A 23,423-nucleotide genomic window follows, 5' to 3' on the forward strand; every position below is an offset into this window, starting at 1 on the left:
ACTGAAGTAGCCTTGGAGAGCGTGGCTTTAAGTCCTCTGGACTGTTTCACGCATATTTTAGAACTGGAATACACTTAGGCTGTAGTCTTGTGAAGACCTGAGTGCCATTTCACTTGTAAGCTTTGCCTGAAGAATACCACCATTCAATATGTGCTGCTTGTTGAGATCTTTTAAATGTAAGTTGCATGTATTTTCCTTAGCATACTATAACCACACTCGTTGTTCAGTTATTCATAGGATCTTGTATTGCATGTTTGTTGCACTGAAAAGACATGGGTTGCACGATTATGATATAATACTGCTCTTTTGGCCTTTGAAAGTAAATGCCTAGGATAAGCTAAAACCAGCCTTGGTCTGAAGGAGTGCAATCATTCAGGCAACACAGTTTTTTGATGTAGCAGAATTTACTGTATTTAGAATTCATCAGAGCTGGGACACAATGAATTCTAAATAATGAAATATCAAGCAAATAAATTTCTCTATGGGTAAATGTTTAATTTGCTGGTGTTGGTGAAGGGAGGGATCTCTCACTGTTAATGATGCTAGCAGCTGTAATGGAGAAACCCATATGAAATGCATTGTGAAAGGATGTGCTTGGAAAGGCAATGATGCTTCTCTCCAGTACTTGTCTATGCTCAGAAACTTGACTGCTGCTGCATGGCCTTATTCCACTCACTCTTTCTTGATGTGCCTGTATGCTTCCTTACAGCCAATTATTAGAACTTTCTTAATATCTTCATCTCTTTCAGAGGTTGCTGCTACCTCTCCTGCCTTGCCCCTCTCCCCCCATCCTGTGTGTGTGTGTGTGTGTGTGTGTGTGTATGTTTCGTTTGGTGGGTTTTTTTGCTTGTTTTTTTTAAAGTTGGTTTTAGCCAGAGTATAGGTTTACTAAAAGCTTTTTGGAGTATGTATATGTATGTGTTTATATATTTGTGTGCATATGTTCACACATATATATATCTGTAAATGTATACACACACATATATATAACTTTATATTCCTAAGAATATTACCTTACCAGCAAGGAAAAACTTGTGATGCTTGCTGTACCTCAGTACATAAATTACATAATACGTTTTGAACACTGGAGCATCTGGTAAATGTAAAGAATAGCCCATTAAAATGGGCCAAGTCATTTAAAGTCTTATTTTTCTGGGCAGAAACTAGTGAAATTCAGACCTGTCAAGAAAGGGGAATTAGAGTTTGGATCAGTTATGCCTGGGGATCTATTTCTGTTGTTGGGATGTAGCTGGTGTGCGTTTTATAAGCGATGCATACAATGACCAGTTTGAAATTCTCCTTAGAGGGAAGATGAAGAACTTCCTTTCTGCATCTGAGCACAAAGGAATGCTTTGTTTGCTCCCAGCATCTGCACCATCAGTGATCTCATTTTGGAGTGCTTGTTTCTATCCATTTTTGTTATTATAATTAGCTTTACTAGGTAGTGAAGAAGAGAAGGTAATAGCTCAGTCTAATCCAGTACTGGATTTAGATATTATTAGAATATTTCTGGATGCTGAGGAAGAGTGAAACAGTCTTTGCGAATCAGATCTCTACGCAGAATGTTATAAATCTGAACACGTGAAAAAATACAGTTTGTTTTAGTCAGGGAGCTTTGCCTGACTGTATTTAACTAATTACCTCTGGAGGCTTTAGTCTCTTTGTTTCCGTTGAATCTCATAAATGTAGCAATATAGTTTTGTGAGGTGTTCTCACTTTAATTATGTATGGAGTTTCTATGCTGTATTTCTGTGTTGGTTATGAATTTAAATGAGATGCTCCTGAAAGACTCAGTCTTGAAGTTGCTGTCCAGATTAAGTTCACATCTGACTTGAGTATTTCTAGAAAAACTCTAAGAATTGTTGTGTTATATGAGTGCAGAAAACACTGATTTTCTTGTACATGGAAACTATTTTAAAAAGAAAAAAAAAATTAAAAAATCAGTGCTTGCATTTACAGTTGTCAGCATCTTTAATAGAGGTTTTATGTTTTGGTGATATTTGTGATTTGGTTTTACATGAACCAGTAGCAAAATCATGGAAGTTGTCATAGAATAAAATCTGTTCTGTATTTCATCTTGCCTCACAGAAATCTAGGTTTAAGCATCTATAAAGTAGATGAGACCTTGTCTGTAATATCAGGGCTTTCTGACAGATTTACCATTTTATTCTTTACTTTTTTTGTGGTTATCTGTTTTTGGAGGATATCTCAAAGTAGCTGATAGAATAAACAGATAGTATGTGTATTTTTAGAGCATCTGTTAGCCTTTTGCAAAGTTAAAGCTAATAACGCAGACTTAAAGTATGGATTCTACTAAATAGACAATTTTGGTATGTGAAATCAATGAATTTAGCCGCTTATCCCCTATGCTGTCATGCAAGTTTTTCCTCGTGGGTTAAAAGCAGTCTTCCATTTGCTTTAAGGTTGATAGAATTTTTAAGTGGTGTGGACCATTATCAATGCTAATAGTGTATTTGTGTGAATGTTAATTCAAACGTATTTTGAGAATAAAGAAACTTGATCCTGTAAAGCACTGTGAACAAAGAACTTGCTCCTAATTTGCATGTGGGGAAAATAAGTGAATTTAGTATGTACAAGATAGAAGATGTGTCAGTAAGCCTTACTTTTTTTTCCCCCGAGCAGTGACTGGAGCATGAGGGCTTTTCATTCAGCAGTTATTGCACTTGGATCTGAAATTAGTAGGAGAATTTGCTGACCTCACACCTTGGTAGTTGTATCTTTCCTGTTGGGTCAGGCTGCTGTGGAAGCACCAAGAAACAAGCATGGCTTTCAGCCTCAGTGGTCTGAGGTTATACCCCCAGTTAATCTTCCAGTTAAACCTCTACAGTATTCTGCTGCTTACTGAACTTGGAGACTGAATATGTAAATTTCCCCTGAATTTAAAATACAATTTAGCTCATAGTTAACTCATGGATAGACACTGCATGAAAAGAAAATTTCAGAGTAAAGGAGGAAGTGCATATGTAAAATCAAATCAAAACCAGCTTGTGTTTCTAGCTATTGTGGATTGCTTTATAGTTACACTGCTGCTCATACGGCTGCTTTTTAAGTTAAATGCTGTTTCCTGAATCTAAAATTGCTGGCACAATTCATCCTTTCCTGCTCTTAGGAAGAAGGAATTTAAAAGCAATCAAGTGCTTACCTCTCAAAAGTAATGTTTACAACACTGTATAATCTGAATTTCATAATCAGAAATTACAGTCTGGCCAGTCCTAGTTGCCTGTGAGTTTGAAGTCAATCTGCTTAAGTCTCTGTTGCTGCTGATATGACTAAGATTCAGAGGTTACACTAGGAACACTTTGATCTTACTATCTGTGTTATCTAAATGGTAATGCTTCTGGTATATGTGAAATTGTAAAGGTAAGTGTCAAGATATTGAGACCAAGATGTTTGACTAGACATACGGTATCATGAGCTGATAGAATGCACATATCTGATAACACTGCTGTAATTAACTAATCTTTTGCGAATGGATGAAAATGAAATGTTTAGTTTAGTTTTGTTTTGAAGTATGTAAATACTTTTATAAATACAGACTTGAGTTTGGCCAGATCTCTTATAGAAAACTGATCAAAAAAGAAAAGGAGGGGAAAATCCAGCTACTCTTTTAGTCATATGTTTTGGGGTTTTTTGTTTTAGTTTGCAAGTATGCCTGCTACAGGAAATGTGAAGAAAAGGTAAGCATGTTTTTTTGGCCTCCCTTCTTACTGTTGATTTAAATGTATTCAAAGTTGAGACAACAAAATCTGTATGAACTAATTAATAATGTGTCTAGCTGGGGTATTGTTCTTGCCATTAATTTAAAAAAATTTTTTAAAAAAAAATCCCATATAGTTGAAAGATTTGCACCAGTGGTTGATGTAATGAATGAACAAGCCCAATTCCATAAATTAAAATTTTAGAATTTTATTTTGAGACTTAAATTCAGTCTCTAACAGCCACAATTAAAAGGAACAGCATCGAACCCTGGGGTTTCGGTGCTGGGTGAATGCAGAAACAGACTCTATCACTCCGTATCCACTCTGTTCACAAAGTGTGCCCAGAGCCACTGAATTTTATACAGTCTTTTGCTGAGAGTGGACGCGACCATAGTGCTCTTGCTTCGTGGTGGCTTCATTAGGTATTCATGTTCAGGTCCCCAGTCGGATCGGTTGAATAGGTGCTCGAAGTAAAACAATGTCATGATTGCTGGGTTCGGAGAAGGTTTTGGAAATGTTAAACTGGGCCGGAACAGATAAGATATCTATCTTCTCTTAATCACTAGGTCATTAGCAGGTCTATCTCTGGAGGAGACACGGTTTATTTCACCATCTCTTCTATTCATTGAGTTAACGGTTGTCTTGAGGCTTTTCCCAGCAGGGACTCTCCCTGTCTCTCAACCTTCGGGTCCCGCTCTCACAGTTCAGTTTTTAACCCTAAATAAACTTTATATTTGACAGAGCTTAATTTAGACCAAATGCGAATTAACTTTATATTACAAATTACAATACTTAACACGAATTAACTTTAGGTCACATATCACAGTTGAGTTTCTCAGTCTTCCTGCAGGAGATGTTTTAAGTTGAAAACATCAAGTTAAGTGTGTGAAATAGAAACCACACCGTTCTGCCAGAAAAGAAAAAAATGTATCTGAATGAATAAGGTGTACATGCTGTTATGATCTTGTAATAAATGATCAAGCCCAATTTCGTAAATCAAAATACGGAATTTTATTTTGAGACTTAAATTCAGTCTCTAACAGCCACAATTAAAAGGAACAGCATTGAACCCCGGGTTTCGGCGCTGGGTGAACACAGAAACAGACCCTATTGCTCCGAATCTGCCCTGTTCACGAAGTGTGTCCTGAGCCGCTGGTTTTTATACAGTCCTCCGCTGAGAGTGGAGAGCGACCGTAGTGCTCCCGCTTCTCTGTTGCCTCATCAGGTATTCATGTTGATGTCTCTGGTCAGTTGAATAGGTTCTCGAGGTAAAACAATGTCATGATTGCTTGATCCGGAGAGGGTTTCAGAGATGCTAAACTTGGCTGGAACAGATAAGATATCTATCTAGTCTTGATCACTGGTTCGTTAGCAGATTCATCTCCGGGGGAGACATGGTCTATCTCACTATCTCTTGTATTCACTGAGTTAACGGTTGTCCTGAGGCTTTTCCCGGCAGGGATCCTCCCTGTCTCTCAACCCTCGTGTCCCCCTCTCACAGTTCAGTTTTTAACCCTAAATACACTTTATATTTTACAGACCTTAATTCAGACTGAATGTGAATTAACTTTATATTACATATCACAATACCTAACACGAATTAACTTTAGGTCACATATCACAATCTGGTTTAAACACAGAAAGGCAAAGAAGACTAAGTCTATGTGTATAAACGGGGAAGAACTTGGAAGGTTCAAAATATACCGGAAAATGAGATTGAAACCAAACAAGGTTAGATGTTGGTGCCAAAAAAAAGGATGTATTTTATTTAATGGTAGAAGAAGCAGAGAGAAAGAAAGAGAAAAGAGAGAAAGAGATATAAAAAGATGAGTGCATGGGGGGGTGGGAGGAGAGAGACAGTGACAGGGGCTCTCTGGAAGTGTATCACCCTTCTGAGGATCCCAATGATGTCTCGTTGCTCCCTTCCATCTGGTCTTCTTGGTGGTGAGGGTCCCACGCCATGCTGCCAGGCCAAAGAGTATGGAATTCCATGGATTAATAGACGCTTTGGGCAAGATGGGAACGCCCACGTGCCTCCCTTGCAGGGGCCGTTTTGACGCTGTCCTTTGCAACACTGAGGGTCTGTTGCATCGTCTCTGGTGCAGGGTCTGGGGAGCCCTGGGGCTGCCTTTTGATGGGCAGTGTCACCCCTTCTGCTGCGGATAAGCTTTCCCGCAGGAGAAGGGCCCCTCTGAGCTAGTCTGCACATCGGAGATGGGCGGTCACTGCGCCTCTCACCAAAGGCCTTTCAACATCCTTTGGTATGAAGGTCTGTGTGAGGCTGGCAGCTGATAGCCCTGGGGCTGTGGTCTCCTCCCCGAAGGTGCTAAGCTTGTGCTTTGTGAATGTCCCCAGTTCCTGAGCTTTCGGCAACTTTGAAAGCCTGTTCAGGGTGTGGTGATATTCTGTGCAGCTTTTGTAACAGTTCTAAAAGTCCTTCATGAAAATGTATAAGTCAAAAACTATAGCATTTCAGTCTCTGACACATGCTCACTTGTATAACAGCCCCTGTGTGTGCGTATACACACATCTGTACAAAGATATAAAATTTGTACAGCAACAGAGATTTTAAAGGCAAACTTTTCACATTGGATTATAAAAAATATAAGCATATTATTAATTTTCAGTGATTAATGTAGATTCCCCCAGTTCAGTTTTGTAATAAATCGCCAAGCCAAATTCAGAAAATCAAAATTTAGAATTTTATTTTGAGACTTAAACCCAGTCTCCGGTAGCCACAATTAAAAGGGACAGCATTGAATCCTGGGATTTCAGTACTGGGTGAACATGGTAACCGACTCTGTCAGCCTGTTACCCACTCTGTTCACAAATTGAGTCCACTGCCGCTGATTTTTATACAGTCCTTCACTGAGAGCGGACTGAGACCATAAGACTCTTGCTTCGTGTGGGCTTCATTAGATATTCATGTTCGTGTCCGGGGTCTGTTGAATGGATTCTCAGAGCAGAACAATGACATGATTGCTGTTATAAATAAAATCGACCAGATTTGATTTATCAGAAATTTAGAATTTTATTGTGAGACGAAATATCAGTCTCAGAAAGCCACAATTAAAAGGACAGCGTCGAGCCCGGGATCGCCGCTGGGTGAACACGGATATCAGACTCTGCCAGTCTGTTACCCCCCCAAGTTCACAACTTCAGTCTCCAGCCGCCCCTTTTTATACGCTGGATCGTGGAGTGAAGTCCGGGATTCTGACGGTCTTCCCTCCGAGGCGTCTTCATTAATCATGCAAGTCCCGGTATCGGGAGTTTGAATGGACCGGTAGGGTGGAACAATGCAGTTGATGGCTGGGCCCGGGTGTGTTGTGGATATGTTAATTTTCAACGGAGACGAGTAGAGATATCCATCTGAAGTGATTATCTTGGTCTCCGGACTTGTATCTCCGTTTTCCGTTGTCTTTTGTATCCTTTCAGGGATTCCCGGCAGCGATAGTTTCTAGGCCCCCTTTCTGGTAATTCCAATCATACTTTCCTCGTGTCCCTCCCGTGCTTCCCGAGTTGAGGAAATTCTTTTATTTTAGTTTTTCCATTTTACTTTTACCCATATTAGTTTGAACAAATCTTTAACACTCATATTTATACAGTGAACATTTACCCTTTATAATTTGATAACACGAATTAACTTTAGCACATATATCACAATTGCGGTGTCCGGAGAAGGCTTGGAAATGTTAACACCGGGCCGGAACAGATAAGATATCGATCTGATACAATCACTGATCGTCAGGGCACCCATCTCCTTTTTCTGTTCCTTTGTGCCTTTCCAAAATGAGTCCCGGCAGGAATTCCTCGTGTCTCTCCGTGCAGTTTTCGTCTCAGTTAACCCTATACACACCTGTAGGTTTACTGCCCTTAAACCAAACTTAAAGTAGATCAGTTTTACATGGTGTATTATTACATTCTGCAGTGAATGAAATTACATATCATATTGCTTAACACGAATTGACTTTAGGACATATATCACAAGTTTCATTACTGGATTTTTGTTACTTTAGAAAATCTTCAAGTTCCTTTCATTTGAGATTAGTAGTTCCATGGTCTCACATGACTTACTTTTCCCATTGCTAGATTTGTGTAAATCAGAGACACTTACAGGTTTAGTCTAAATCTGGCAGTCTTGGAGGGCTTTATTTTGCCAGAAGCACTTTTGTGAGGTAATGTTCCCTTCTTTTAGCTTAAACTTTTGATTAGTACTTGCTGTCTATTAAGACAGCATATTTTATATTCTCTTCTGGAGACCAAAGATCTAGACCTAATATTTGTCTACATCGAGTTGTTTGCAAACATTTGTTTGGTTCAGTGTATCTGAGGTGTATAGCTAAATTCAAAAGAAGAATCTTTGCTTTGTGAAGGACTTAGAGATTTTTCAGGACATTTTGGGAAATTCTAGTAAATGCAAGTGTCAAATGGCTGAGCATCTCCCATTTTGAGTAAAGATGGTACATGTGCATTTAAAAATTGCTGTGTTGTGCGGTATGCTGGGTAAATGCACAATTCTGGGTTTTTTAATTAGATAAGATGGTAAAATACACACTAGTAATTAAATTTTTAAGGTATTATCTTTTAAAGGGTTTCATCACCTATATACATTCAATAATGACTAGTAATAATACTATAGTAATGGTGGTCTATTGGTAGAAGCAAAACAGTTTAGTAGAAAGATGTACTTTTTGTTCGACCAGATGATGTAATTGATCCCTCTTTGCACATTAGCTTTGGTTTTCCAAATAGTACCTGCAGTATGGAATTCTGCCAGTTGAATAAGAAAGAATCTGGTTTGTTGATAATATTGGTACCTCACAGATTTACTTGGGTAGGTGCTACATAGAACTAGAGTTTACAGAAATTATGACATTTAAATTATTCTGGAAACTGTTGTGATTCTTTAAACTTGTTTTGGAGATGAATAATTTCCTATGTGTGCCTTATGTTTAAAACAGGCAACTCTTACGTCAGGTCTCTCCATTTGGGTGTTGACTGTTGGAAAGAGTAGTATATGGAGTGCCAAAAGTATATAATAGCCCAACATCAAGATACTGACTCACATGATTTATGATTTTTGAATAACTGAAATGAAATTATTAGCATTTGTTATACAATGTTTAAAAAATTGTGAAAATAAGACAAAATTCAATAATCAATTACTTCTTACAAGAGGTTTATTTTCTGATTTTCAGAGAAGTAGTCAGTAAGCACATAGCTTAAATTCAGAATTTTTCTATGAGTCTTTTTGGTTTTTTTCCTGACTACTCTCTAAGGCTCATGACTTTGCACTCATCAGTGTATGTAGTTTCAGATAGTTGTGACTTATTAAAGAAATATGGGTATTGATCTAGTATCGATACCCAGCTGTGATGGACAAAAACTCTCTAACAGTTTAAAGTTAGAAAGTGTATGTTTATTACAGCCGGGCAGAACGTGGGATATTTCCCTAATTCACACTGCAAAATTCACAGGTAATTACAAAGCCTTTTATTTACAAAAGTGTTGAATACCCAAAATACAAATACATATTCATACCCCTGTCACCTCTCATTTCTCGCTTCATGTGCTAATTGGCAAAAAGGCAGTTAAGTATGCGTACTTTGTCTCCTAAAATGAGTCGGGGGTCTATTCTGGGGAGGGGGTCACCCAAAATGAGGAAGTAAGATGAGTCTTCCTTGTCCTGACCTTTCTACCTTTTCAATGCATTCGTGACAAATGAATCCTTGGTAGAACTTACAGTTTCCTGTGTTGAATGGGTCTTTTAAGCAGGCAATCTGCAGCTATCTTATGTCCTATTTACCACATTTTGTTTTTCATTACATGCACAGCCACATAAACATAAAGTTGACAAGCAATGAGTTACTAAATCCGGGATATCTTATCTAAGATCCGGCTTCTGTTAACTGTGAACAAAGCTTACCTATTTACTTCAGCTATTTCAGCAACTTATTATCTTAACTTTCCAAAAACTCCCTAATTCTTGAAATTTAATGTCTCAACCGCACAGGTGAACAGTGCTGGGTGAGACCAGGAGGGGCTCGAAGGCATCGTTTCATGAAATACCATTATCAGAGGGTCTCTTTTATACGCTCTCAAGCCTTTTTGAGGGGTCCCTTCTTTTTTGGTGGTCTTGTCTTCTCTTACATATTCAGACATGTCTCTCTCTTTATCAAAAAGTCTCTTTGGAATGCAATCCTTCCAGACGAATATTCATACTGGTTTCAGCATAATTTTGTGGATGGAGACCCTCTGGGATATGCATCTCCCAGATGACTATTCATGCCGGGTTTTTTTATTACACGACATTACTTTGGTGTCAGCACAAATTTTTACATCATGTGTTACACTCACCCATGGTAAAGAAGGAGCAGAGCTGGGCTGGACTCCATGGTGGCAGTGAATTTTTCCCACAGTAGCAGGAGCTCGACCATTCTCCTCCTATCATGAGAGCAAGAAAGAGAGAAGCCAAGCCCAACCCTTCACCACCCAGCCAAAATCCTGCTGTTATCTTTGCCCTTCCCAATAGAAGGCCCCTCAGCTATGAAGTGCAGCCAGCTGCACCCCTCCTCCTCCTCCTGGGCTACATCTTTTTTCTCTTTTAAGTACTGGTCATTATCATTTCTGAGGCAACAAATGAGACAAAATTCCCTGAGGAAAAAAAAAAAAAAAAAAAAAGAAAAATCCTAATCTCCAACATACACCTATGAGGTTGGGGTTTTCTTGTTGCTGATTTTCATTAAAAGTAAAAAAAAAAAATCTGTTGGCAAAGGGAAAAGATACTGAGATATTATTAGTGAATAAAAGAAACAAAACTATTTCTGCTTGTCTTTGTTCACCACCAAAATAGGGATGAGTTACTTTTTCATGATGGATGTGAACGTTCTGCTAGAAATCTTAGGATAATTTAGAATATTTTTAGGGGCTTTTGTTGTTGTTGTCATTGTTGTTTGGTTTTTGTTTTATCCTCCCAAGACCTATCCTGTTCTGCATGATTTGGGGAAGAACCTCTTTACTGGTCCAGTTTTGTGCTGACTAGCTCTGATCCTTTTTGTATAGATGCAAGAGATCTCACACAAACTTGCCATGTAACTTTTTTCTTTTTTTTCTTTTTTTTTTTTTTTTTAATCTTTTAAAATGTTTTTAAAGAGAAATAGAAAGACACCTTTTAGATTTTGAAAGTGGGCTCAAAGAACCTAAGAATGATGCGTTTTACATAGCTGCTGCTTGGAACACTCCCTTAGATCACATTATGTAGCTCATGCCACATTTATTTCTGGGAAATGGGAATTAAGTAGCTTACAAGAATATACCACTCTTTTCTTCTTCAGTTTCTGTTACAAAAAGTTGTTTGCCCGTACCTACGTTGTACTCCTAGCTTCTATAAAGAGGCATTGCCTGCACATCCACTATTACAGCTAAAGGCAATAGCAACATCTTGAAGGGTACTCTGAACATCAACAGTGGCTGTAATTGGGTAGCAGGCAAAATGTACTGGACCCCGGTGACGTATAGCCTTTTGGACCATTGCTGTGTCATACTATATTGCTTTTGCTGTGCTGCTTTTACTTATTATGTCACTTTTGCTGGGTATTTTGATGAAGCATGCATACACATAGAAACTTGTTGAATTCCCTCTTGCAGTATTGCATCTGAAAAAGTTGGAGCCACCCCACCCTGATATTGCAACTGTCTTGGTTTGAAAGACAGGTGCCTGCCAGGGAGGGTGGGAAGGTGTCCTCCTTTGGAATGGAAAATATGACCCCCGTCCCATCAAATTATTATAACTTTGAAATTACGGGCCTTTCAGGCAAAGATATGGGAAAAGGAATAACAGTTCTTTACTAGAATATATATACACACACACATTTATATAAACTTATATATACAAATATACACACACACACACATATATATACATATATATAACAATGCAAACAAACAACAACAAACAGAAAAAAAACCTCAGAAACCCATTAACAGCCTTCTCTCAGCCATCAAGCATATTTCCCTTTGCTCTATGTACAGTCACAGTTGGCAGGGGTGCTGTTGGCTCCTGGCCTGCCAAGGCAGGTGCAATGATTCCCCGACATGTGCAGAGGGCAGCTGTGGCACAAGCTCAGCTGCCTCTCTCTACATAGGTAGTAACAGCTCAGACAGTGGGAGAGATAGATAAGGGGCTTTCTTTACAATCTCATGGGGGGCAGCTGGTCTAGGTGCCCCTCTGGATGGTGAAATAGGCTATAGCAGGAACCTCAGAGCAGCAGGCTAGAACAGAAGAGGCGGTATCATAGGTTAGCACAATTTTGTTTTCTAGATAGAGAGAAATGTAAAATGTTTTTTCCCTGCCCTAACCGTGGCATGGGTTTGAGGGGAGGAGGACAAGGACCTATTAGAAAGCAGGCTGGGATATTGACAGCTAAATTGACTAATGAGAACTGTCATTGCAACTTTGGAAGGAACGTTTAAAACTTATCTGCAGCTGACCGCCCGCTCTCTTGCTTCGGTGACTTGCCATGGGGTAACAAGGTGGTTCGGGCTGGGCCCGGCTCAGGTCGGGCTCTGCTGCCTCTCTGGGCGGCTGGGCTGGGCCTGGCCGGGGGTCTGGGGGCTGCTGCCTGCACAGGGAAGGCTTAGGCCGGCTGAGCCCCTTTTCTTTGCTTGCGAGCAGGAGAGAGGGGCAGCTGCAGCTTGGCAGTGTGGGGCCATGTGCTCAGACCATGGCAGAAGGGGCCAAAACATGGCCCAGCTTAATCACTGCTGGCAGTGGAGAAAGCAAGCTTGCAGCTCCATAACAACTTTGAGCTAGACTGCCTTAAATGAGACCGAGGGGTGGAAAAAAGGACATTTGCCAGTTTCTTTTACCAGCTCGGCGTGTGCACGTGGCTTTGCAAGCCTGGGGGAGGGGGGGGGGGGGAATAAAAAAAAAAATAATTAACCCTTTCTTAGCAATACGGAACTTTTAAAGCACAATTCTTCCTTGAGAGAAAGAAGAAAGAAGAAAACAGAAAGTACGTGGAACAGACACTGCATGAAGTCAGTTAGATAAGAAGTGAAAGAACTAATAATATTGGAATAGGATTGAAGAAGTGGACATTTTTAACTGGACTCTTCTAAGGTAAATTATGAAGAAATGAACTGTTCTTTGCAGCATTATTAGTATTATTTTGGGTAGAATGCTATTCTAATCAAAATTAAGGACTGGTGTAATAGAGATTTATTTGGGAGCTTTGAAACCCCCGCTCCTGGGTCGAAAAGGAGGTCTCAGCCTTTTAAGACAAAGATAATTTTAGATCAGAAGAAGTATTCGTAAATAATACCCCAGATACACTGAGAAGCTCTATGGATAGAACGTCACAGTCTGCGAAAACTCCGGGCGGCAGCGGATGTGTGTGTAAGCAAACCTCTTCATAAAACAATCTTAGAAGGACTCTTCTCCTAAAATAATGTGTAGTTATGTCTAAGTAGTGAAACTGACTGAAAATCCTAAGTTGTGTCTTTCTTTGTTGTTTAATAATGAAGTCAATAGTTTGTAAGAGGAAAGAAGTGTGTTTTTAAAGTTTCATTCTGTTTTAGGTTTTTTTTTTTCCTATTCTTTTAGTGTGTGTTAATAAAACCATTTTTTTGTTCATTTTTAAGCTTAAGCCTGCTTTGTTTATTTTTCTCCTAATCTCTCCCTCCCACAAAAATATTAACACTAAACCCCCTACATGAATTGGTGTTTCTGCCTGGTTTTATTAAATTAAAACCGTTACAGGCGGGCACACCCAGGTTGGGAAACAAAGTGTAGAAAATTCCAAAGCCATAGCAGGAGCCACAGAATGTCCTGGCAGACACAGGGTGTCAGATTAAATAGTAGCCAAAATAAAAGCCCAAAGCAATGGCAGAAAACAGTGGGGCTGGGCAGTGGTGGCTGGGCTCCCACAAAGAGATGGGAGGGGCTCCCTCTGGAGGTGTGAGGGGGTCAGGGTCCCAGGTCTTCCCCTGAGGTACTCGTGTAGGTGGTGAGGGTCCTTTGCAGTGTGATTGGGTGTTAAAAAGGTCAATGGCGGCTCTTAAGAGCAAAGGCTCACCCATGGTAAGGGGAAGCTGTGCAGGACAGAACTCCGCAGTGGCAGTGAATTCTCCCTGCAGCAACAGTCCCACACTAAGACCACGACTGTCTCTCCTCTAATCCCAAGAGAAAGCTGCCCAGTTAAGAGATGGTAACAAACTTCACCCTTCCCCTCCTTCTCCTCCCATCCACATCTTTTTTGTCTTAAGTGTTGTAGTTGCCATCTCTTAGGCAGCACATGGGAGAAATTCCCTGAGAGAAATGGGAAAAAAAACCAAAACAAAACAAAACAAAAACAACTAAACTCCAACAGCAAGGAGTTGCCTTACTGGCTTGATAGAAGATTGAAAACTGGATGACAGACATAATGAACAACTACAGTTTGGTGGAAACAGAATGACAATATTATCTGTTACGAACATTGAGCTTTTTCCCAGCAGTTCTGTTTTTTTAATCAGCAAGCTCAAATGTCTGAGCTTTGTTAGAATTTGCTTTTACTACTTCTGTGTGATAATACAGCATTTAATAGTTTTAATAGTAAATTTAATAATTTACTAGTAATTATTTCAAAAATGCTGCTACCCTGGTGTTGTTCTGTGTAGCTGAAGAAAGCATTTAAAATACTTCCTACAGGTAAAGCAAAATAAAGCAAATTCATTCTTAGTCCGGGAGAGTTAGTTTTGATGATAAAATATGTATTTAATGTCATTCTATACCACTTAATTGCATTCTCTCTTCTCTGAATAGGTGGAAAACTGAAGATATATTTGGAATGTAAATGTTTAAGACTTTATTCCAATGTGTTTTAAGAGAATGAAAGTTTTTTAAAATTACTAGAGAGCCTCGAAAGTCAGTATTGTGATATATGAAAGTCAGAAATAATACTGTAAAATTCAAGTGTTTCCAGGTCAACCTCCATGTGCTGGCTTGAAAGCAAAAGCAGCAAGATATTCCAAGTCAGAAAAAACAATTTAGTAGGAGGGGGAGAAAAAAAGTTAAAATAAAATAAATGCAGTAGTACAAAAGACCACTGACAGAGTCAGAATACCGCCTGTGATACCCTGTGGTTGTGGTAGCAGTCCAGATGAAGTGGTCTTGTTGAAACAGTGATCCCATAGAAAGGTCTGGTATCTCTTGTCCTCTGGAATCCAGTAGGTAAGGCTGCCTGTGCTGTCCCAAATCCCAGATTATATCCACGTGGGAATGCTTGGCTCCTCCCCCTGGGCGGAGCATCTCACAATGGGCTTATATCATTCTATGAGTCTTGCAAGGGGTCCTTGATTGCCCATTAAACAGAGATAGCCCCCAGAGGGTGTTACCTATGAGTCATGCAGCAAAGCATTGATGGCCCAATAACAGAAGATAGTCTGGAGGGAGGGGGCAAGGGAAACACTGCCCAACCTAGTTTCAACAGCTCATGTAGATGGTGACAGAATACATACTTTGGGCACCTCTTACATCGTAACCTAGGACACTCCAACAAAATGCTCTCAATCTCAAAAATGGGTGAATTGCGGCCTCACAAGAGGGGACCATGTCTTTACAAAATGGCATTTTCCCGCTTTTTGTGGGAAAGTGGAAAGGTCCTGTTTCGTTCACAACTCTTGGGCTAATTTATCCTCCTTTGGCTTGCTAAGCAGCATAATCCAGAAGTGTTTGCAAATGTTTTCTATAAACTTTCTGCTGGAGATGCCAGTGCCTCTGGCATGATTCCTGCAGACCTTCTGTAACAGACTGAAATCAGGCCTCTGCTAAATTGCTGTATGCGTCTTAGTATTGCCTGATGCAAAGAGCATTCCTTCTCATTATTTAATACATTTAAGCATTAAATTTACCTTAGGGAGATTTACCTTAGGGAGATGCAAAGAGTCATCCTATAGATGGATGGTTTTCAACTGTAGGGAGATAAAGAAAAAACGAAAACGACCCCCAAACTAATTTTTGATTTTTGCTTTTTTACTGTCAAGTTTGACATGTGTCTTCTGCCTTCATGTCTTTCTGTGATGTTGAGTAGAAAAGACTGACATTGCTGCCTTCTGGTGCCCTTCTCTACCACATTCCTTTCTTCTCTGTAATATATATGTATTTAAAAAACTCCAAAACAAACCACACTTCTCTCCCATTTTAACCTATGCTTACTGTTTAAATATTGCTTTCATCTTATCTTTTATCCTTTTATTTGATGGGCATAGATCTCTCCCAGGTCTTAGATGAAATCTGTGGGCTGAGCAGTGATATCTGCAGTTTGTTGTGATGATACTCCTGTCTCCTCACCCTAAAAGTTCTGATACTGTTGACTGAAGTGCCATTTATGACTACAAGAACTGTAATGCCTGTAGCTCTTACGACTATTACTCAGATGTTGGAAGCAGACAGGAACCCTGAGAAACCAGACTGATACTTATGTTATAGGTCCAGAATTCTGAGATACAGCCAGTCTAGTACACAGTTTGTTTCCATTCAAGAAAATTCAATCCATGCTGGTAGTTTGTTCCCTTGGGAGAGGAAAATGTCGGCAGAACAAAGAACCCCTCTGCTTTCTGGCCCACTCCCTATCTGGTAGTGTTGCAAGTTTTGTTTGGCTTTGCAAATGAAGAATGTTTTCTCATGGAGATGGTACCAAAATACATACACATGGAATCCTTAAAGGATAGCATAGTTCCCTGAGTAATCTATGCCTCATGGGGCTTGGGGACGTCAGATTGGATACAACAAAAGGAGAAATTAATTCTCAAACAGAAATATACAGTTGTCAAAATTAGTATTTTTTTTTTTTTTTAGCTGAAGAAGCAGCAAAAAGGGACATTTTGAGCAAATATACTGTATTTTTGCACTTATTTGTGTCAAATAATTTCAACCTACTTTATAAAGCTCTTTCATCTGTTCCACACATTAAATCAGGTGGGGCGCTAGCTGCCATTTACAATTCAGGTTGGCAAATTAAACCTCAGTGCAGAGGGCTAGTGTGAAGTCCATTAAAATATAGTTTAAAGATCTTGGTTCCTGCTGTTGGGTTTAAGCCCTATTGGCAACACTCAAATTCTGACTTTCTTTTCCTTTGCTTCTCAACTCATTGGGAACAAACCCCATGATAAGGAAGGGACTTAATCTCTGTTTACTAGTTTACAGGTACAAGGGAAACTCATCAATTTTTGCTGCTAAGTACCTTCTTTTCATCAGAGGATTTAAAAAAAATCTTTTCCCCAAATAACCTCTGGACCAAGTGTCTTTTCCTTGTATGTATTCTTCAGAGAATTGAAGTACTTTCATGATGTAGATAGGACTTTGAAACTGCAAAATGAAATACCACAGCATAGAAGAAAGCCAGCATGTCATGAGTGTTTTGGAGGGTAGGTTGGAAAAGGGGAACAATAACTGGCAGGCATGCCAAAAGGAGAAAACTAAGCAGAATTTTTTTCCCCCCAGGTTTAACTCCAAAGGTGTAGATTGGAATAAATAGGTGCGTGGGTTGTGGTTTTTTTTGTTTGTTTGTTTGTTTGTTTGTTTGTTTTTTAATAAAAAGTGTGTGTGTATAAATGTGTGCCTGTCTGTATGTAGATATATAAATTCATATTAAATACATCTATGAGTTTACCATATAGGCTTCTGACAGTCATCTATGTAACATTCAGAAAACCTCCTAACATGACTAGAACTTCATGCTATTTGCAGGATGTGAGTGACTTCATTTTACTTTTCACCCTTTCTTCTCAATTTTGTATCTTAAGTAGTGAACTAGAGTGAACAGGTTTTTTGGTAGGTTACTTTATAGGTGAAGATTTTTTCCCCTGCATATAGATTTTGTTACACATAACCTGTGGCAAGCATGCCAGAATTTCTTATTTGATAAAACTGTAGATTGAAAGAAAGTGATTCATTATAGCTATGTGGTTAAATTGCTTTTGTAAAAGCAATATAATAGTGTTTGAGATTTGGACTTTGAAATGCACTTTTGGTAATAACTGGTTCATTCTTTGAAGATGGTCCTTCCTCTGAAAAATCACATAGTTCTTGCAAAAAGAGAATAAAAATGAAGATAAAAATGAAATATGCATCTGGAAGTGAAAAAAAAATCATTGAAATATAACTATTGGTTATCCTAGCCAGTGTACTGTTTTGTGTTGGGGGGGGCATTACTGTGTTGCTGTTAAGAGCAAGCAGGGACAGATTCTATTTCCCTAGCACCAGATATTCTGCCATTTATTGACTTTTTTTTGTTTGTTCGACTTAGCATTTATCTCATGTTAGTCAGTTACTAGTTAACTGATGTGACTGATGTTGCAGTCATATGAAGAAAAATTACCTGCAGATTCATTGGAATGAGAATTCTTCATAAAAAAATTATTTTTAATATTTTTTCCATCAATATGGGACTTTTTCAAACTAAGGCTCAATGCAGGAAATATCACACCAGGAAAATGTTTTCATATTAATTGTGTATACAGGAACAGGTATTTTGTCTTTAAAATAGTGCTTGATTATTTGTGAATAGACTAACAATGTACCTCTATGTCTATGTGCTGGGCACCGAAGAGGTAGCTATTTCTGAAAGTAGGCAAAGCATTCATACATTCTGATACTGCTTGTTAATATGTGAATGTATAGCAGCTAAATCCACCTTGGTGTGGAGCTATGAAATACTATGCTAATGAATATGCAGTACATTTCTTACAAGAATAAAGAAACTATTGAAAGGTGACAAACCAGGTTATTGTAGATGTCTTTAAGATTAGCTGTAGCTTCAGTAGGTGGATCAGAAGAGTCTTTCTGAAGTTTGTTTTGTGCAGTTGGTATACTGTGTGTAATTTTTAAACCAATGACTGAGACCTTTATGCTTGAATTTCTATCTCTACATTGTCACTGGATTTAAGTCTTCCTTTTTTTTACTTTTTAGCTCTATACTTATTCTCTAAAGCTTATTTTTTCGTATGTCCCAGACCTTTGAAAACTAGGAAGAAGAATTGGAGCCACTCATATATTCTCAACCCAGATTGTTTGGATGTCATAATATCCTGTCATCTGTTACTGGTTAAAAAACTTTTGCTTTTAGCCTGTGTCTGGATTAACAGTGGAAGAATTTGCTTCAACTGCTCATGAGAACTTGAAGCTGGGATACAGCAAGGTCTTTATTATGCTTCATCTGGGAAGAAATGTGCTATTTGTATATGGAGTTAGAAGAAAAAAAAGTCAGTCCATCTTGGGTGGCTCATTGAGTTTTGTAGCTCAAAACCAGCAGCAGAACATCAAAGTCTTTGACATGGGTCTTGATTTCTGTAAAAAGGAAGTTCAGGAGAGAAGAAGATGAAATTTTTTTGAGAAGTCAGTTTGCTATATATAGCTGTTTTGGGTATGGAGGAGCTTGGGGAACAAAAAAAAATCAAGTGTTATTTTTAGTGTTAGTTCTCATTTTCTCACAGTCCAGAGGTGTCTGAATAAGATATCACAAATCAGCAGAGACCTGCAATTCTCTTCTGAAGTTATTGTCCACTGGATGTCCCCAGTATTCTTGTGTCAGAAAAAGGGATTTTTTCTTAGGCAGTGAAAAGATAAGGTGTAATTTCAAGCACATTACAGCAGAATGGTGTTTTAGCTAGCCAAAGGAGTAAAGATATGCTTGATTCCTCAAGTTTTGATAGAAGGGAGAGAGAGAGATTATATTTATGTATGTGAATGGTGACAGTTTTATTCCCCAGTGGTTCCAGTTATTAATTGCACGAGCATGTAATGTTAGTTCATCTCTTCCACGGTACCACTCAGCCAGCCTTTTCCACCTAATTCTTTCTTCCTAGTGTATGCAGTGAGAGGAAAGTAATTGTAATTTCATGTTTATCTACTTTAACCTTAGCTGTTGCTAATGAGAACACTAGCAAAACCAGTTTATAAGTATGAGGTAATCACATGGTCAAGACACCTGAGGACAGTCTTTCCTCCTTAGATGTAGGTGTTTGCTGCTTGTGGTGGTGGTGCAGGGTGCATGTGGCTTTGATTCTTTCAGCTGGGCACTGCTCTGCTTGGTGGTTTGTCACTTTGGCTTGAAAGGAGGGTTGGTGGTTGTAATTCAAGGTGGCATATGTAGTTTTACATGCTATGTCAGGCAAGAAAACACCAAAACAGATGATGTCCTTGCTTCCAGCATTAGGCATGCTATTAATGATGGCTTAATTAACATCTTTTATGTATGGAAGTATGGTTGTTTGGTTGGATAGAGTAGTGAATCATGAGTGGCAGTCACAAAATGAGCTGCAGAGATGTAGCATATTAAAACCTCTGACTTGCAAGCCCACTGAGGAGTCAATTCTGCATTGCTGTGTGAATTGGCCAAGTCACTTTTTACATTTTTGTGTCTTTATTTCTCTGCTGGAAAAATAGAGCTAATGGTACTTACCTATCATGAACCACAGAAGTAATTTTTTGCAGGGATAACTGTAGGTGAAGTATTTTCACTACATAGTATACAGTATGTTTTATTGCTGAGAGTGAGATTGAATAGTGTGGTTTGCTTTTGGTGTGAAACGTGGTGATATTTTTATATAAGGAGTCTTTTTTCAGCACAAGTAAATTTTATGTATTTAATGAAGAGTTCTGTTGTTATGAAGGAGGTATATCTGTGGTGATGTTACCTGTAAGCATTTTCTTTTACAACTGTTTTGAGTGTAAAGTTTTGACAAGATCAAGAATAAGTAGTTGAGAGGTTTAGATAATAGGGAGGGCAACATCTATTCAAATTAAAAAAAAAAAAAATTGTGGCATCATAATTTGCTGTTGAGTCATTCATTCCAGCCAAGGAATTCCAACCTTTTAGTTTTCACATGAATAAACAATACATATGGCTTCTTTAAATCAGTGTTGCATCTATTTAGTCAATGCAAAGGTTGCCTATATTGTGCTCCTTAAACTGGCTTGTAGCAAGAACTGTAGCTAGAACTGTAGTTAGACTCTCAGTGACATATTTCTTGGCAGATGATTGAAACCTGATGAAATTCACAGATGTTCTTTTTCTTAAAAATGTGTGTTTTACTGAGTAAAATTACTGAGTAATTTTCTTTTATCTGTTACCAAAGGGGTCCTTCCCATTTCTCATGAGCCATGTGCTTTGCAGATTTGTAATGACATCAGGAGCCTCATATTCAGTGCACCTGTTTGGAATTTCAGGTGCTAAAATTTAAAGCAGTTATTGTGTTCTAACACTACTTTTTGTTGTTGTGCATATTCCTCAGAAAATGGGATGATGTTAGTCTAGCTCACTTAATTTAATTCAGTTGTTTAGCAAAGATGACTTATTCTGTTGCACCTAATTTTATTTCATGAAGAGACAATGGGACTATTTGTGGGAATGGTCTTTCATTGCACAGCTTAATGCAAAAACTTTAAAAAAAAATAAAGAGAGAAAGAAGTGGCATGGTCACTGTGTTTGCTTATTTGTTTTTACCTGAGAGCTGAATTAGCTTATATAGTACTTCTAAAATTAGATAAAAATCAAAGTTGGTAGGTTTGTTTAAATGGCCTTTACTGGAATTATTTGATCTTATTTTGAAAGATTGTTAGTTACTCAGTTGACAGTATTACTTAAATTGACGTTTTTGATTTTAAAAAAATGTTGACAACTTAAGTCTTTTTATCATGTGCTGTCAAAATAAGAAAAGGTTTAGGCTCTAACTGTAAAACTCTGGATACTTTTTGTTTAATCTATTACTTAAAAAAGATGAAAATTAAAAGATAAAGAGATAAAATTAAAAGGAAAGCCAAAGGAAGTTTATTATTTTAGGGATAATTTTTAGATTCCAGAAAATAATCTAAGATAGTTTAAGATGCTTCAAAAGGGCAGTAAGCTAGTCATCTTCACTGAATTTCTTTTTTGTCCTTCAAGATAGTGTATCTTTGAAAAGAATAAAGCAAACTAAATCTTAATTCCTCAGAGTCCCATCACCTATGCCAACAAATTTCTTGCAGTAATGAAATGTTGGGTGAAAGCCCAAACCTTTTACGTACATGGATTCCTATCTTAAAAAAAAAAAAAAAAAATTCTTCATTGATGAATGGTCCTTATGATTGCATGACTTATCAGTTTTAAGACACATTTAGTGATTTTCAGCACAGAAATTTCTGATTTAACATTAATAGCCTTTCTTCTTACCCCCTCCTTTTTTCTTTTTTTTCTTTCCCCAAATGGTTACCAAAGAATTCTGCATACCTCTAGTCTGCCATTTAAATATCACATTTCATAACTAGTTGTTATAATGTGGACAGATTAAATGGACACTTACCTGTAATGTATATTTTACCATAACAGTTGCTTCAAGCTGAAGTTTGTTTAGCTGTTTTGCTAAGTCTTGAGTGGAAGTTTGATCATTTTGATAGAATATGGGGAAGAGTGTCAATGATTCTGATTCCCACCCCCTTCTCCTTAATTATGCAAGCCTCTTTTCTGCCTGTAGAGAGAACAAAGACTTGAACATTCAGACCCCTCCTACCAAGCTAAAACCTAGTTTTGAACAGTGAATCAGATTGTGTTCTGTACTGCTTCAAAATAGGAGGAGAACAGAATAAAAGTGATTGTAGGAGAAATGGAGATTGGTTTGTTTTGTTTTTTTTTTTTTTGGGTATGTGTGTTTTTCATTTGGTTTTTTTTTTAAAGGAACAGGAAATACCTTGAAAAAATTGCTGAAGAAGTGACTGTGAAGCCACAAAGGCCTCATTTTAATTGCCTGTCTCATTTTTTACTTGAAATCCATGGTAGTTTATATATACACCTACATACATTCAACCTAGTACCAATATTTTCTAAAAAACAAAACAAAACAAACACCAACCCCCCAAAAAAAACCCAAAAACAAAACAAAAAAAACCCCCCAAAACCGAAAATACATGTTGATACATAAAAGTAAAACCAAACTCCCAGCTATGTATGGGTAAAGTGAGGAAGAGAACAGGAAACTTTAAGAAAATTAAGTACTCTCAACAGTGTTTGAAAGAATGCTTGTCCCCTGTTGCAAAAAAATCCTCTCCTTCCTTTTTTTCATGCTGTTGAATGCGATCCTCTCCAGAGGCTTTGTATGAGAAAGATCAGTGAATATGAAAAATTGAATTTTTATCCCTACTGCATTAATTTTTAAACATGTTTTGAGAAAAACAATGTGAGACAATTTGCTGTTCCCATGGAACACAGTCCATCTGTTTTTAATGTGGGCATGCAAGATATTTTTTGAGAAATGGGAAGTTGAATAATTGTTTGTGGTATTGGGAAGGTATGTGCATGTAGATGAAGTATTGTGTTCTCCAGTTTCATTTTAAGTGGGGCCTCATTATTACTAGAAGATATAATATGTAAAATTGGGTTAGTCAGGCATGACCTCCAAACACAGTAGAGCATGATGACAGTAACTAAACTGAGCTAGAAACTGACATATACAATGTTTTGTTCTGCCAGCTCTGAATTTAGTTTCTAGCGTAAATCAGTAAAAGCTTTTGTGAAAAATTTATCATGTGGGTTTGGTTTGTAATAAGTGTCTATGACTAATGGCTAAGTAGTTCTTATGTTTCCCTGTCGTTCATCTTTCAAGAAATAACATGGAAAGCTTATGGAAAACTAGGAACATGCCCAGCTCTATTATTCAGGGAAACTTCCTTTTCTCCCCTATATGCTACAT

The 23,423-nt window shown here is 38.1% G+C and overlaps 1 protein-coding gene across 3 annotated transcripts in view; it reads left to right on the top strand.

Moving 5' to 3' along the window:
- Nucleotides 1-23,423, top strand: part of TNS3 (tensin 3) — a 238,915-nt gene continuing 215,492 nt past the window's right edge. For all 3 annotated transcript variants that reach the window (XM_040081081.1, XM_040081145.2, XM_040081154.2), the window contains exons 1-2: nt 1-176; nt 3,661-3,698. In XM_040081081.1, the coding sequence (XP_039937015.1) occupies nt 149-176; nt 3,661-3,698 (66 nt within the window). In that variant the 5' untranslated portion in view covers nt 1-148. The remainder of the gene's footprint in view (nt 177-3,660; nt 3,699-23,423) is intronic.

This window comes from Hirundo rustica, chromosome 1 (genome assembly GCF_015227805.2).
Source record: "Hirundo rustica isolate bHirRus1 chromosome 1, bHirRus1.pri.v3, whole genome shotgun sequence".
NCBI lineage: Eukaryota > Metazoa > Chordata > Aves > Passeriformes > Hirundinidae > Hirundo > Hirundo rustica.